Raw genomic sequence first — 15,170 nt, 5'->3', positions numbered from 1 at the left:
CAGACTCTCTGTTGACCTTTAGTAATGGATGGCCAGAGAATGACTGGCAGCCAGGTCTCCTGGGCTCCAGAAGCCTGGAATGATGTTTCAGAGCTAGAAAGGGCCCAGTCCCCCTGGTTATCTTGTCTGCTCAAGCCAGGCCTCTGGGCTAGTGATGAGTGCCCTCATCCTAACTTACTGCACCTGCGGCTCCCATGCTACGTGACACCAGGGGTGCCTTTCACCCAGTCCATCTGTGCATCTGTCCCTCACAGCCTGACATGGCAACCCTCAACTTGGATGTGCAGAGAAGACACAGAATTGACCTGCTCTCATTCCAGAGCCCCAGCAGGCAGATATCTGTAGCGTCGGTATGATTCTGTAGTTATGACATAGAAGCTCAGCTTCTTTAGGGTGATTTGGCTTCTGCTGAAATGGCTCCCAAAGGCTCAACTTTCAGAGCTCCTTCTCCGGCATCTGGGGTACAGACGACCTGGCTTATGTGGCCTCTAGTGTTGCGGGGAAAGGGACCCCTGGCTCTGCACTGGTCCTTAACACCCTGGCTGGCATTCACAGAGGTGTGGCTGGTATGTCCTATCCTGGGACATTCTCTGGGCATGTGTAGCTAACAAACTCATGGTACCTGTTTTTCTTGGCCCTGTTGTTGGGTCCCATACCTAGGTGGGCCGTGACCCGTCTTGCCAATTGTGAGCCCAGATCTCATTTTCCATCTTGCCCCAGGCCCAGACTGGCTCCCCAGCAGCCTCTGACGCAGTTGCCTGTGGCTTACGAGGCAACTGCGTAGCTCTGACCTTCCAGGCCCTTCCTCAAGGGAGTGTCCTCTTCAGCAGGCAGGAACTGAAGCAGGCTCAGTGCTCTCTGGGGCCCTCTCTGGCCACTCCCACCTGACCACGCCCCTGACCACGCCCCCACGGCCACGCCCTTCAGCATCCTATTTGGTAAAGTCCTCTTTGGTCCACTGTTCAGAGCACTGTCCTTTCTTCCAGAATCCCAACAAGGAAGTTGGAGAGGGACTCCTATGTTATCAGACCACCCCCAACCTACACAGGACCCTTTCCCTTGAGATTTTGGCCCAGACTGCGGTGAATCGGGGCACATCTCCAGATGAACCCTTGCTTCCCTGCCTGTTTCCACTCTCACTCCGCAGTCCGTCAGGCTGCACGGGGTGGCTTTCCTGGGCCTTGGTGCCTGACCAGGATCCCTGCAGCATGGTGTCTTCCAGGCAGGAGTGCTCATCTGTTTTCACCGAATCAGCAAAAAGCCTTCTCTTAGCACACCTATCTCTTAATGTTGTATTGCTGTGAAAGCCCATTCTGGCTGTCAAAACCTGAATTGTTTTGAATACCACTTTAACCTAACCCTTCTGGGTAAATGGATACTGTTTAGAGAGGGAAGGACATGGCAAATCCAAAAAAGCAAAGCACACTAATGTATGTTAAAAACAAGTCAGCCCCTTTACAACCCTCCATGACTCCTCCTCCAGGCCCCTTCCCCAGCCCATGGCTTCAACCTCTTCGGCCATCTGGTTCTGTCTCTCACAAGTGAACCGTCCTCCAAGGGAGGAGCGGGTTGGGTTGGTTTGGCATCCCCATGGAGTAGTGGCGGGGTCGCTCCTACTGAGCAGGGCTCTGGCTGGAAGGGCAAGGCAGGACCCAACGCAGCCACCTAGAATGGGGTTGTGTCCCTGGTGAGTTTTGAGAGGAGAGGATGTGTTGGGGAATTGATGCCTGAAGATCCAGGAAGAGCCCCTTTCCTTGCTGGAACCTACACGGACTGTAGATTCTTTTTGTAAGGCAGAGAGTGCCAAATAGAGAGCATCATGAGACAGTCATCAGAAGGGTTTTCAAACAAAACCCTTTTATTTCCTCAGTAACATGAAGTTTAATCAAAAAGTTAGTTCCTGCTCTAGTTTCTAGGCCCTCAGCTGGTGAGGCCCCTTGAATTGTTTCCAAAGTCCAGGAGGAAATTGTTCCTCCTACGCACGCCCCTGGAGGACAGAAGGGGATGGACGATACAAAGAGTTTATCTCCAAATAAGCTCTGTGCTTGTGGCCTGGTGTCTGCTGCTCTGTGGGCAAGTCGGTGCACTGCCCTCTTTTATACCCAAAGTAACCATCACATAAAAAATTTAAACTTTTCCTTTCCCATTTTGGGGCACTGAGCGATAAGGTTCCTCATTTCTTCAACAGAGACAAAACAACTCAGCCAGCAACCCAGCCTTCTCTTCCTTGTGCCCTCTCCTATGGTAATTTAGATCTACTATCTCTTGGGAAGGGCAAGGGAAGGCCCAAGCTATATTACCACATTCCTCCAAGGACAATTTAGTGGCTCTCTGCATTGCCAAGTAACAGGGAGCCAAGATCTTTGTCTGGGAGACAGTAGCTTGGAGGTCCCTTGGCTACAAGGACCAACAAGTAGAAGGACCCCTCTGCAGAACCTGAGGGCCACAGGGAGTCAGCAGCCTTCCCAGGGGAGCCCCAGGGCTCCACCCCAGCAACTTAGATGTCCCCTTCCCCAGCGTCCACCCTGGCTAGGTCTGCATGACAGTGACCACATGACCCTGCTGTGCCTGACTTGGGAATGCCTGGGACGAGATCCTTCAGAGAGGACTGACCTGGGCGTCAGGAGCTCTCTAAGCATGGGACCCCAGATCCTGCTGAGAGTCAGGAGGGCATTTCACAGCTGGCAATCCTTTGGAGGTGTCGGTGGCATCTGGGACCTTGTCTCTCCCCAGCTCAGCCTTTATCTGTGAAACAGCCTTTTTCAAAAAGTTGTTTAACCTCATTACCTAGCGTCTGGGGGCCACGAAGGAGGGTGTGAGAAGTAGGGGCTAGAGTAGAAAGAGGATTGGACTGAGAACAAGAAACCCTGGTTGAATTGCAGCCCTTATTGAGCACCTACTGGGTGCAGTCATGTGCATGGCAGTCTAAAGGAGTGCCATGAGCCAGCACTTTCACTCACTCGCTCTGGGTCAGGGTGGGTGTCAAGGGTAAATGGAATTGCCTAGAACACTTTTTAAAGATACAAATAGATTTATGTACAGATTTTTATAGAGTAGTGACAGCTCTCAAAAGTTTTTTCACACACATTATTACAATGAATCCCCAAATTATTCTAAGAAAAAGTATGAATTATATCCATTTTACAGGTAGAGAAACTGAGACTCAGAAGTTAGAGACGTATGCAAGGCTGCAGAGCTAAAGCTTTGGAGGCATAGTACTCCTTGGCACTGCAGCTCAGGGACCAGAGTCTGGTTCTGGGACCAGTGGCTGCAGACATCCAGAGCTTAAGAAGCACTGGCTTGGAGTAGTGTTTCTCAAGTTTAAGACATATGCAAATCGCCTGGGATCTTGTCAGATTGACGCAGTCAGGGTGGGGCCTGGGATTCTGCATTTCTAAGCAGCTCTCAGGCGACGTGGGCTGCGAGTCCATCGGCAGTGCATTGAATAGCAGAGATCTCAAACCAGAGTCTATCTGGGGTTGGGATTCAATGCACACTCCCTGGACCACTCCCAGACACCAAGCATCTGCAGCCTGGAAATGGGACCTAGAGACCTGCACTCCACAGACATCTTAGGTGATTCTGAGGCAGGTGGCCTGGGGCTCAGTCGGATTCCTCCTCCAGGGTTCAAGCCTGCAGACCAGCCACCCAGCCTCATTTTCAAAGGTTTCCCCCTTTGGCCTTGAACTACCTATCTGATCTGCTGCCAGACTGGGGGTTAAGGGGGTGTGAGTGGGAGGCCATCGCTGAGCCAGAGGGGCCCTCAGTTCCTCAAAATAGGTCAGGAGTCTGGCACACACCAGGCTCCATGGCTGCAAATAGAAACCATCTGTGGGCCCTATGCTTTGAACACCACTGCCTCTCCCCCCCAGCAAGAGGAACGCAGAGCTCAGAACCCCAGTGAAGCGGGTAGTGGTTCCCTGGGTGGGCCTGGGGCTCATCTGCTACTGCCTGCCCAGACACACACTGGGCCCCCTGGAGAGGCAAGGGGCAACACCACTCCTACCACCCCAGAAAGGAGGCTTGCAGTATAGACTGGTTGCCAGGTGGTCTTGTTATGTGACCCTGGGAAAGTCACTTTCCCACTCAGGGCCTCAGTCTATACTATGAGGGGCTAGATTTTCAAGGCACATGGATCCTTTTCTGTTCTGGCAGTTTATGGTTCCTTGAAAGCCTTTTAGTGTCAGGACCACAGGGAGGGAAGTGGGGCTGGAGGGAGGCAGTCTGTCCCCACGCCCCTCCGCAGCTCTCTGACCAGGTTGGAGGTCGTGGGATCTCATTGTGTGGGTATGGGATGGACAAGACTTGTGATAGGGAGCACCTAGGGTGTTGGAAAGCTTAGAGAGGAGGAATCGGGTCACTCTTCTGTATCCCTGCCCTCCTGTCTCTTCACTCTCTTGTATATCAAGTAAATATTTATCAACCCAATGTTAAGTGCTAAGGCCTGGGAAGATAAGGAAGAAGTACAGGGCCTGCTGCCGTGGCCTCCTGTGCATTTGGGGAACAGACAAAGAAAATGGAGACTCTAGTGTTAGATCCAAGCTGAACTCTGAAATCCCAACTCCTCCACTTGTGACCTTGGACAAACCCAGTCCCGTCTGGAAATAAGGATAATTGTATCTATTCCTTGCAGTTACTTTCAGGATTCCAGGGCGGAATGAGTGTGCAGTGCTTCGCTCACAGAAAGCACATAATGTGCCTTGGCTGATGTGGTAGTGGGATGAGCCAGGAGCACAGTGCAGAACCTGGGGCCTGGGTTCCCCACCTGGGCCACCTTGGGGGAGGTGGGCAGCTCTCCTCCTGAGCCTGAGGCAGAGGAGGCCTGAAGCCTTCTCCTCCCACGTCCAGCCCAGTGCAGCAGAGCAGCAAAGGCTCAGGATTCAGGGTGGAAGCCCAGTCCAGGAATAGATTTTATGTTTGGCTGGACTTGTGGTGGGTGATGGGTACCCGGCATCCTTGGTGGATGGCTCTGGCTCCCCCCACCTGCAGACTGCTGGGAAGGTGCTTCACCCTGGACTTGGACCCCTTCCTGATAGCTTGAGGGCAGCAGGAGGGAGCTGGGCAAAGGGGAGGCATGCCATTCATGGCTCAGAAGGAGGAGGAAATGAGAAGAGTCCCTCTGGGCTGGTAGCAGAACTGGCCTGGGTCAGGAATTCCATGTTTGCTGGGGTGGAGAGAAGTTCTACAGGGTGACTTCACATCAAGGCCTTCCTGTGTCCCTGTCTATCCCATCCCAGAACTGCCAGGTGTGAGGTTTGGTTTGATCCTTTTTGCTTCCTTCTCCCACAGGAAGTCTTTGGCCAGCTGACCCACCACTGCACATCTTCCTTCCAGTGCTCTGAGATGAATGTTCTGCACTTGGGCCTTTGGGGTCGGGGTGCGAGAATTCAGGCAGACTATTCCAGCACACCCCAACACCCGAAGACCCAAGTGCAGAACATTCATCTCAGAGCCCTTAAGGAAGATGTGTGGTCCAACTTCTATGCTGGGAATTTCTTGAACAGCTACAGTGTCTTCTAAAAAATCCTGGAAGTCAGTGAAGTTCACCTCTTTGTCAACTTGGATGGGGACAGCTCTGGTTTTGCTTCCTTTACATTTTCGGATCGTGTTTAGAGAAAGGGTTCTTCTGCTAAAAACAATAGGATCTCACCCCTTCATTTCACAGAGGAGGAAATTAAAGCTTAGTGTCCCCTTGGGAATGAGTCCAACCTGGCATGTATCTTAGGACCCTGTGCTTCCTCCATGTTTCCTTGTGTCCCTCCTATGTGTCCAGTGTTCCTGGACTCAGGAAAGCAGAGCAGGCTCAGAGATGGAGGAGGACCAGGTGAGCGGCTCTCCCTCATGGCCCCAGAGTGCCGTGGGCGACAGAGCCTTCCATTCATCTGTCTGTCCGAGGCTCAACGTTCCACCCTCCTGCAGTTTCCAGGACCCAGATGCCTTGACACCCATGTTTCACACACAATGACCCTGAGCTGGAGAAGGAAGGTGACTTGTCCAGGTGACAGACACCGCTAGTGACCAAACCACAGAAAATGCCACTCTTTAACTGATAACACATGGATGTGGATGGGAGTTGCTGTCCATCCTGATGGGCTGTCCGTGGGAACAAGACCCTGGTGGATCAAGAGGTCCCTGGGGCTTCCTCCCAGCCCTTTGATGGAGCCCTGGCCTGAGCCAAAGACAGGGAAGAAAACAAAGCCACCAGGCACTTTTTTCTGTTCCAGTTAAAGAACTAAATTTTTGTCATCATCATCAAGAAAATGCATCCGCTGGCCACAATAAATCATTTTTGAGAGCCAAGGACAGGATACGATTTGCTTTCATGTGGGGTATACATAGTGATTATCTCAGAGGAGGAAAAAAAAGCCAGCTTCCATTTCTTGAAAGGCTGTAAGGGCCACTCAGCTGCGAAATGAGAGCTTCTTCCTTCCGGGCCTCCTCTCCTCAGAGGGAGACCAAGATGGCCCCGGGCCTAGGGAGACTGCCAGGCAGCAGGTCCAGCGGCAGTGCACATCTGGAGGCCAGAGCTTGTCTCTACCTCTTCATGACCTTGGGCCAGCCTAGCCCAGCCTCCTCTTCTTCCTCCTGGCAGTCTGGTCTCCCCAGGTAAACACCTGGTTTCCCTAGGTCAGAGCCCCCTTACAGGAGGAAGGAAGAGGGCAGCACTGGTGTTTGGAAAGCACCTGTCCTGTGCCAGACACCTTGCCAGGACCTTGCATTTTGTTACTTCATTATCCAGTGAGCAGGGTGACATCGTTTTCACTTTACAGGTAAGAAGACAGATACTCAGAGAGGTTGAGTCACTAGTCTAAAGTCCCAAAGCTAACAAGTGTCAAGGTAGACACCACTGGAATTTTTCTGACTCCCCAAACCCTGACTACTATGGTTCCTTTATACAATTGTGTAATACTCCGCATTTATGGAGTAAGTAGGGAGGATAAGAGTTTGGGTGGAGGGCTGGAGTTGTGGCTCAGTGGTAGAACCCTTGTCTGGCATGTGTGAGGCCCTGGGTTTGGTCCTCAGCACCGCATATAAATAAATAAATAAAAGATCCATTGACAACTAAAAATATTCTTTAAAAAACAAGTCTGGGTGGAGAGGCTGAAGAAGGATGAGATGCATATGATACTGGAAGGAACGGGAGCCTGAGAGAAGCTCTTGGTTGAAATGCTGGCTCTGCCCCTTTGCCCACTTGTGATTTGGGGCAAACTTCTCTGAGCCTCTCATTTGTCACTTGTGTAGTATAGATTGTAAATGGGATGGCAGTATCTGCCCAGCTCTGCCCACTGGACAGCTGGAGGGCTGAGTAAGGTGGTTTCTGGAGAGAACCATGGTGTGGGTGGGTCATGGCCCCACTCTGGGTTGGTTCTTCCGGTTCCTGGTCCCTTGTTGATGTGGTTCTAACAGCAGCAAGGGACTCACTGGTCCCCAGCCCAAGAGCAGCACTGGGTTTAGAGGCCATGGCATCCTTGCAACAAGGAGCCCAGAGGACTCAGTGCTTCATGTCTAAAAGGAAGAACACACAGGGGAAGTGTGGAACCCAAAGGAGCAGCTCCTGGCAGGAGGCTAGTGGCCAGACCCTCACCTGCAGGCAGAGGTGGAGCATCGGCCTGATAATGAAACTCAGAACCTCAGCAAGCTGAGGGCACAGCTCTGACGTTCCAGAAGGGGGCCTCCTGGGCCTGAGCCTGGCTCCTGACTTCCCACGAAGTGGAGAGATCTTCCCACCAGCATCTCTGAGTCCCCTGCTCTAGGGGAGCCCTCACCAGGCATGGGGTGGGCTGGGCAGAGGCCAAAAGTTGGATGATGTGGAAACTCACAACTTAACTGGAGAGAGAAAACACAGTCCTAAGGCTTAGCATAAGTGGCCAAGCATTAATCATCTCTGTGGGACACACTTGGAGGAGGTGGCAGTTGCCTTGGGAGAGCCTTTGTCATTCAGGGTCACAGCAGCCCAATTGAGGGAGGGTTACTAAGGAGGGTGGTCCCCAAGCTGGGGTGGCGGAACCAGGAGGTATTCTCTGACCCCACAGCTTCTCTCTGTTATAACACCAAGCCTCTAGTAAAGTCGAAGAGCTCTGTCTCAGGAGAGGCCGCCTAGTCCCAACCACCGTTGACGTAGCCCTTGACCAGAGGTCATCCCCTTGAATCCTGAACCCCGCTCCCAGGGACAGGACGCTCACTACCTCCAGGGGCAGCTTCCTTTTCTGTCTCAGACAGTGCTGAAAGACCTTCCTTTTGGGGAGCTCAGTCTTGTGCTCCCTGGTCCTAAAGGGTTCAGAGAGAGAGAGATGTCTTGCCCTCTCTAGAACTAGCCAGGGGATCCTCGGGGCTCTGGGAGTAAGAGGCAAAGGACCAGATTTTCAGGTCCCCTCTTCACTGCCGCACGGTTTCCCTTGATTTCCCTTTGAGGTCTGGCAGCGGCTCAGGCTGCAGCCCTGCGTGGTCTCCTCCTCAGCACAGGGAGGAGGCTCTTCTGCCTGCTGCCTGCACACTGGGCCCTCTGACGTCAGAGTGAGCTCAGTCCCTTAGGAATGGGGGATGCAAAGTGCAGACCTCTGCAGTGCACGCTGGGCCTGACCTGGCTCCCAGGCCTTCAGCCTTCTGTCCTGCACCCTCCAGAATAAACCTTTGGCCTTGGCCAGCCAGGGACCTGCTCAGACCTTCCCTGTGGCCTGTCCTCCCCTGCTTCCTTCCCCTGCCCCCTATGGAATCAGGAGATAGAGGGGACACAAGTTTACAGGGGGTAAAGGAACAACTTTGAGGAAGCCATAAGGTGACAAATTGCTGGGACATTTTGATGCAACACAGACCTGGTGTCCTCAAACCAGCAGTGACACTTTAAAAACCAGGGGAGGTACGTGTTCTAGATTAAAGGGGCAAAGGCGAGTCACACCGAATGTGCCTATGCCTTTCTGTTTTGTTTGTCCTGGTACTGGGGCCTGAACCCAGGCATGCTCTACCACTGAGCCACCTCCCCAGCCCTTTTTGGTTTTTATTTTGAGGCAGGGTCTTGCCAAGTTGCTTAGGTCCTCCTTCAGTTGCTTGAACTCGTGACTCTCCTGCCTCAGCCTCCTGAGCTGCAGGGACTACAGGGGTGCACCACCGTGCCCTGCTCTGTGGGCTTTTGTTGAAACATTATTCATAAAATAAAATAGCTGCAAAAGACGTTTTGAGGGAAACTTGAATATGGACTGGATATAAGGTGGCCCTGAGGGATTATCAGTTTCTTTGATGTGACAGTGGTGATGTGTTCGAGGAGGAAATTACCCTCCTTTGTGGGAAATGCATGCAGCAGTAATAAGGAGTCATGATTTCTGCAAATTCCTTTCCAGCAATTCCACAAAAGAAAGAAAGGGGCTTGGGGGGAGGCGAGGGGGACCAAGGGGGAGGGAAGCAGCTGGTGCTCCGGAGGCAAAGGGTGTTTTTCTCTCGAGTTGGTGGGGTGCATTTGCAGAGCCAAGTCCGGGCTGCAGGCTCCCGTCCAGGGCCCTGCCATGAACACTCAGCGTGGCACATGCATGCTACACCTGCAGGCCCCTCGGGGTCAGCGAGGGCCCTCTGGCCTTTCTGCCCTGGCCCTTCCAAAGGTCCAGCTGAGACCTTTCAAAGGGTCCCAGCCTACCAGCCACTGGGAAGAGGCCATCCCAGGCGTGCTGTGAACCAGTCCTGGAAAGACCTCTGCCCCATCCTGGGAAGCAGGCTGCCTCCTTTTAGAACTGCCCAGGCCCACTCTGGGGGACATGCTCAGTGGGAGAATTGCCTGCCAAGCACAGCACCCAGGCTGGGGTCAGTGGTCCCCCATGACACAGGGTCCAGTTCAGAAGTGCCAGCTGTGCTAGGGGGGCAGCCATTGAGCTGAGTAGTGGATCATTCAAGAAGCATATAAGTGTGCCCACCAGGAGTCTCTGCCATAGACACCTCTTCCCTGTGGCTGAATTGGGGAGGTGGAGAGGGAGGAAAGGTCAGGGAGTGGGAGACAGAGACAGCAGGGGTAGGGGAGGAAGAGGGAGAGTGGAGGAGGAGGAGGTGACGTCAGACACAATAAGAGACACTGGGACAGGACAGCTGGGTAAACGTAGGTGTTGTGAGAGGGGACTCAGGACGTCCCATCAGGTCAGTGTGCCCTGTCCTGGGCACATGATGGCAGCTTGGCATTGACTCCTTCCAAGTTCTCAGAGGTAGTGCAGATATTAGCCGCCTCCTTTATATAGGAGCAGATGGAGATGGGTGGCACAGAGAGGTTAAGTAGCTTCCCCACATCACACAGCTAGTCCGTAGCAGAGATTGGAGTTGAATCTAGGTCTGTGTGACTCCCTGTCCTTTGCTGTGATGCTTTCCTCACAGCCCCCAGGAGACCCTGTGGGAGGAGCACAGAGCCTCTAACGAGACTTCCGGCCACCATCCCCAGGGCCAGCTGTGGCTGTGCTGGTACTAAAGGAGAACTTGTAGTCCCCAACTGCCACACCTGGGCTATTTGGGCTCTGGTGGAGGCTGAGCTGTCGTTCCCCACTAGGTCGGGGGAGGGACTAGCTGCACAAACCAGAGTTCAGTTCTGCTCAGAAGACCCTGGTGTCACCTCCTGACGTCACAGAGCAGAGAGGGAGAACCTGGGGCCAGGTCTAGCCAGGAGCCGAGGAGAGGTGCTGGCTGTCCAGGGCTCTGAGGAGGCCGCTGGGGGCCGGGTCAGATCTGAGTCAGGGCCTGAAGGCTGAGGCCAGGCTGGGCAGAGACGGGAGGAAAGGCTTTGTAGGCCAGAAGGCTCCAGCAGGGGGCAGGGGGCTGGAATGAGCAAGCTCAACACCTCTCTTCCGTGGGAACTGTGGAATCTAGAATGTTCTACCTGGAAGAGACAGAGTGAGTCCCAGCTTTCCCCCTCCCACTGAACTTCTGCCAGATCCACAAACCACTCATCCTATATTTTTCACACTTCATTTTTCTTTGAATCGATTCTTTAAAAAATAAATAACTAACCTCATTAGCGATAGTATCTGTGAAACCCTGAAACTGGCTTGTGTGTTGTTTTTTCTAATGCAAATGAAAATAAACACACAACTATTAATTAGAAACTTCATCTCTGTGCCACGTGAAGGGACCTTGAGTGGTCACCTGGGATTCCGCTCTGGGGACAGATGATGTCATCCAGATAAGGACCTGGATGCCAGAGAGGGGCAGGGTTGACCAAGGCCTTGGGGCAGCAGTGGCTCCTGTCCCGGGCTCTCGCCCCTGCAGCACGATTGTCCAGGTGGTCAAGGCAGAGCTGAGCAAGAGAGCAGGCGGGTGGGAGAGGGTCCAGCACAGGCCAAGGCCAGGCGGTGGGGAGCCAGGGACAGTGGGAGGTGCCCGCTGGGATGGAGGCGCCTGGGGCAGTAGAGAGGGGCAGGGCGGAGGGGGCCGAGAGTCGGGAATGGGTTTGCCCAAGGGTGAGGAGTCTTCCCTGGGACTCTCCTTGGGTGCTGAGCCTCTCCTTCCTTTGCGAGGCCTTGGCGGCCTAGCTCCTGGTTTTGCTTAAACCAAATGCAAAGTTGTGTTTTCAGTCAAATTCCCAGAGTTGGCTTCCTGGTCCTGTGGGGGTGTTCCCTTTGGTTTTTCCTCCCCTGGGGAATGTCAGTGTGTGTCTTTATCTTGCTGGGGGAGAGCAGAGATGGGGAGGAAACTGGATCAAAATGCTGGTTTCTGGGCCCCATCCACAAAACACTGGATTCCAGAGGCCTGGACTGGGACTGGGGAGTCTGTTTGTAGTAAGTGGCATTGGAGGCTCAGAGACTCCCCCACCCCAGGTGATTTTGATACAGGCATTTCTTGGGCCTCACAGTAAGAACCTTGTCCAAAGGTAGTCTGGCATGGGAAAAACCTGTGCTCAGGCCCCTACTCAGCTTGTGGCCTTGAATAGTCACTTAACCTCTCTGTGCCTGATGATGATGATAATGGTAATGATGGCGATGTTTGATGATATGCAGGACTAAGAGATTTCTGAGGATGTCCTTGTGGATTAGAAACTCCAGAAAGAATCAAAGGAAGGGGTGATAATGGCCGGCCTCCTTGTGCATGGAGGGGACACTCCAGACCCCTCAGTCTTTGTGATCACCCAGCTCCCTCTGCCTGCATGTCCCATAGTGAATCTGGACCCTTAGGAGGCAGTCCCCATGTGTGGTTGGTTTGCTCTATCACTTGGCGTATTCCGTGGTAATGAGAGAACACTATGATTTTTCTGGAAGATGGGATGGGTGCACCTAAAGCAGGAAGTGTGTGAAGACCCCATGCGACCTCTGCTCCTGTAGTATTTTGGTAGAGAACTCCTCTGGCTCGGGGCTGGCACACTGTGGGCCCTGAATTGGTGGAGGCTCCACCTGCCCCCTACTCCCTGAGGGCAGGCACCAGGGCTCACTCGCCTCCTGTACCCCTGACTCCCCGGAGCCCAGCCCCGACCCTTCACAGAGCAGCAACCTGCCTCACCCTCCTCTCTCCTGGCCCCTCACAGATGTCCTGGCGTCCGCAGTACCGCAGCTCCAAGTTCCGGAATGTCTATGGGAAGGTGGCCAACCGGGAGCACTGCTTCGATGGGATCCCCATCACCAAGAATGTGCATGACAACCACTTCTGTGCTGTCAACGCCCGCTTCCTGGCCATCGTCACTGAGAGCGCGGGAGGTGGCTCCTTCCTTGTCATCCCCCTGGAACAGGTAGGTGGCCCTGGGGTTTTCCTGAGACTCCACAGAACAAGTGCAGGCCTGGGATCCAGGAGACCTGAGATCTCTTTCCAGAACCTTCCCGGGGGTATGCACTTGGACAGGCCACTGCCCTGGGTATCCACAGGGTTCCCTTCCTGAGGGATTGGAACGCTGTCTCCAAGACCAGCTCCGCCTCTACAGATCAGCTTCCTGGGCATCCTTTTGGCTTGGAGCTGGAGGGGATGAAGACCCAGACATAGGTGCATTGGGCATCTGCAAAAACAGCTCACTTTTAAAAAATCATGGCTCTCCACCCAGAGACTGCCAATCACGAACCTCTCCCCTCAGCCCCCACCTCCTTGCTAAAGGTTTTCTGCCTTCTATGGCTGTTTACTTGGATACAGCAGATTAAATCTGCAAAGCCTAGGTCATGAAATTTTTAAGTTGCAGCCATTCGGGTGGAGGCCTGGAGGCTGTGGGAGGTCACGCGCCTCAGGGAAAGTGCTCGCTGTCAGTCCTGCTTGTTTATGGCTGAGCTCCCCTTCCTGGCCTGACTCACCCCACTCCCACCCTCTGCCAAACCGCTCCCCTGTGGAAGGAGGCCTTGGTTCCTGAAACACACTGCTGGCTGCTGCCGGGGGATGAATTTTTTTAGTCTCTCCTACCTATAGTGGGGAAGCAAAGTTCTAGAAAAGTCTCAGATCCGCCTTCTCACTGAGAGGACAGCTGTGAGGACCCTGAGGACAGAGCCTGATACACAGAGATGTCCCCGGAGCCATGAGCACACTTGGAGACAGGAGCTTGCGTTCTGCCACTTGCTGGCCACAGGCTTGAGTGTGTCTTAGCCTCTGCCCTTGTTTCCCAGTGAGGGTCCAACAGGGATTGGAAAGCCTCCCCTGTCTGCATCGGCCTTGGCCTCAAGTGGGACTGGACATGAGAGCTGCTCATGAGCCACATGCCAGGCTAAAGATGTTTTGTTTCTTTCTTGGAAATGTTGTCAGCTCTGCTGGTGAACTTCTGAAATATGGTCTGCCTCCCCTCCTGGAACAGATGGCCCCAGCTCTCTGTCTGGGATAGCTTGGCTCTAGGAACCCGGCTGGTTCTATTTCCTTTCTCCTTTCCTTCTTTTCTTGTCTTTTCTTTTTTAACCAAGGATTGAACCCAGGTGTGCTTAACCACTGAGCCACATCCCCAGCCCTTTTTATATCCTATTTAGAGACGGGGTCTCACTGAGTTGCTTAGGGCCTCACTTTTGGTGAGGCTGGCTTTGAACTTGAGATCCTGCTACCTCAGCCTCCCGAGCCGCTGGGATTACAGGCATACACAACCATTCCTGGCTCCCAGCTGGTTCTTCTTGGGGCACAAGCCCATTGTGACACCCTGCCACTCTCCACCTTATTATGGCTGGCGAGGGTCAAGTCAACATCTCACCCCATAACAAAAATGAATTCCAGGTGGATTAAAGATCTAAATGTTAGGAAGGAAGAAAAGAAAGAGCGTTAGTGTATTAGAGAAAAAAATGGAGAATATTTTTTAAATCATGCAAAGTGAAAAGGTTTCTAAAGCAAACCATTACAGAAATGATTAATAGATTAGAATAAATTTTGTAAATAATAGTTTCTGTTCTACAATGAGATTTCTAAACAAAATTAAAAGGAAAGCCCCCTGCAAAAATGTCCAAATATCATGTCTCAATAATTAGAGGAGTCCCAGCTCCTTATAAAAAAGAAGAAAACACTGACCTCTCTCAAAATGTTTTACTAGAAGTTAAAAAATAAAAAAAATCATAGTGCTCTTAAATATTGAGAGTATTTTTAAAATCAAGGCAGCTGTATTTTTTATATAAACATCCTCCCAATTTTGTACACAGTTTATAGGACACAATAAAAGATAACATTGAATTCACATTGCAGAAATGCCCAGCACCTGCTTATCTTATATTTTGCATTAAACGGAGGACTTTTTTTGCATGTATTAGGAATTGGGTGAGATAGTCAACAATACAGCTATGAGTAAGAGTCAAAAATATTCACTTATAGCCAGGCACACACCTGTAATCCCAGCAGCTTGGGAGGCTGAGGCAGGAGGATCCTCAGTTCAAAGGCAGCCTCAGCAACTTATCCAGCCCTAAGCAATTCAGTCAGACCCTGTCTCTAATAAAATATAAGAAAGGACTGGGAATGTGACTCAGTGCTTAAGTGCCTCTGAGTTCAATCCCCAGTATCCCCCCCTAAAAAAAAAAAGAATTCATTTGTACTTTTATTAAAACCACTATTGTCCTATATAAATTAGAATGTTTTTGATAAAAACCTATAGATTAGAAAGAGAAAAGCTACACCCTTCAGCACAATCTGTGCAGTGTATAATAGACCAAAGATTTATGTCCAGAGTATACAAAGAACTCCAGAAAAATCAATAAGAAAAATTCAAAAGTGGGCATGAGAGATGCATAAGCAATTTGCAGAAGACAAAATACATCATTTAAGCTGCTAATTGGAAA

The 15,170-nt window shown here is 52.0% G+C and overlaps 1 protein-coding gene across 1 annotated transcript in view; it reads left to right on the top strand.

Annotated features, from left to right (window-relative positions):
- Coro2b (coronin 2B) overlaps positions 1-15,170 on the top strand; it is a 132,896-nt gene that overhangs the window by 50,972 nt on the left and 66,754 nt on the right. The window contains exon 2 of the mRNA XM_047539912.1: positions 12,482-12,682. Coding sequence (XP_047395868.1) covers positions 12,482-12,682 — 201 coding nt within the window. The remainder of the gene's footprint in view (positions 1-12,481; positions 12,683-15,170) is intronic.

Source organism: Sciurus carolinensis, chromosome 2 (assembly GCF_902686445.1).
Source record: "Sciurus carolinensis chromosome 2, mSciCar1.2, whole genome shotgun sequence".
Lineage (NCBI taxonomy): Eukaryota > Metazoa > Chordata > Mammalia > Rodentia > Sciuridae > Sciurus > Sciurus carolinensis.
The sequence above is the reverse complement of the archived record's forward strand: the minus strand, read 5'-3'. Positions and strand labels throughout refer to the sequence as shown.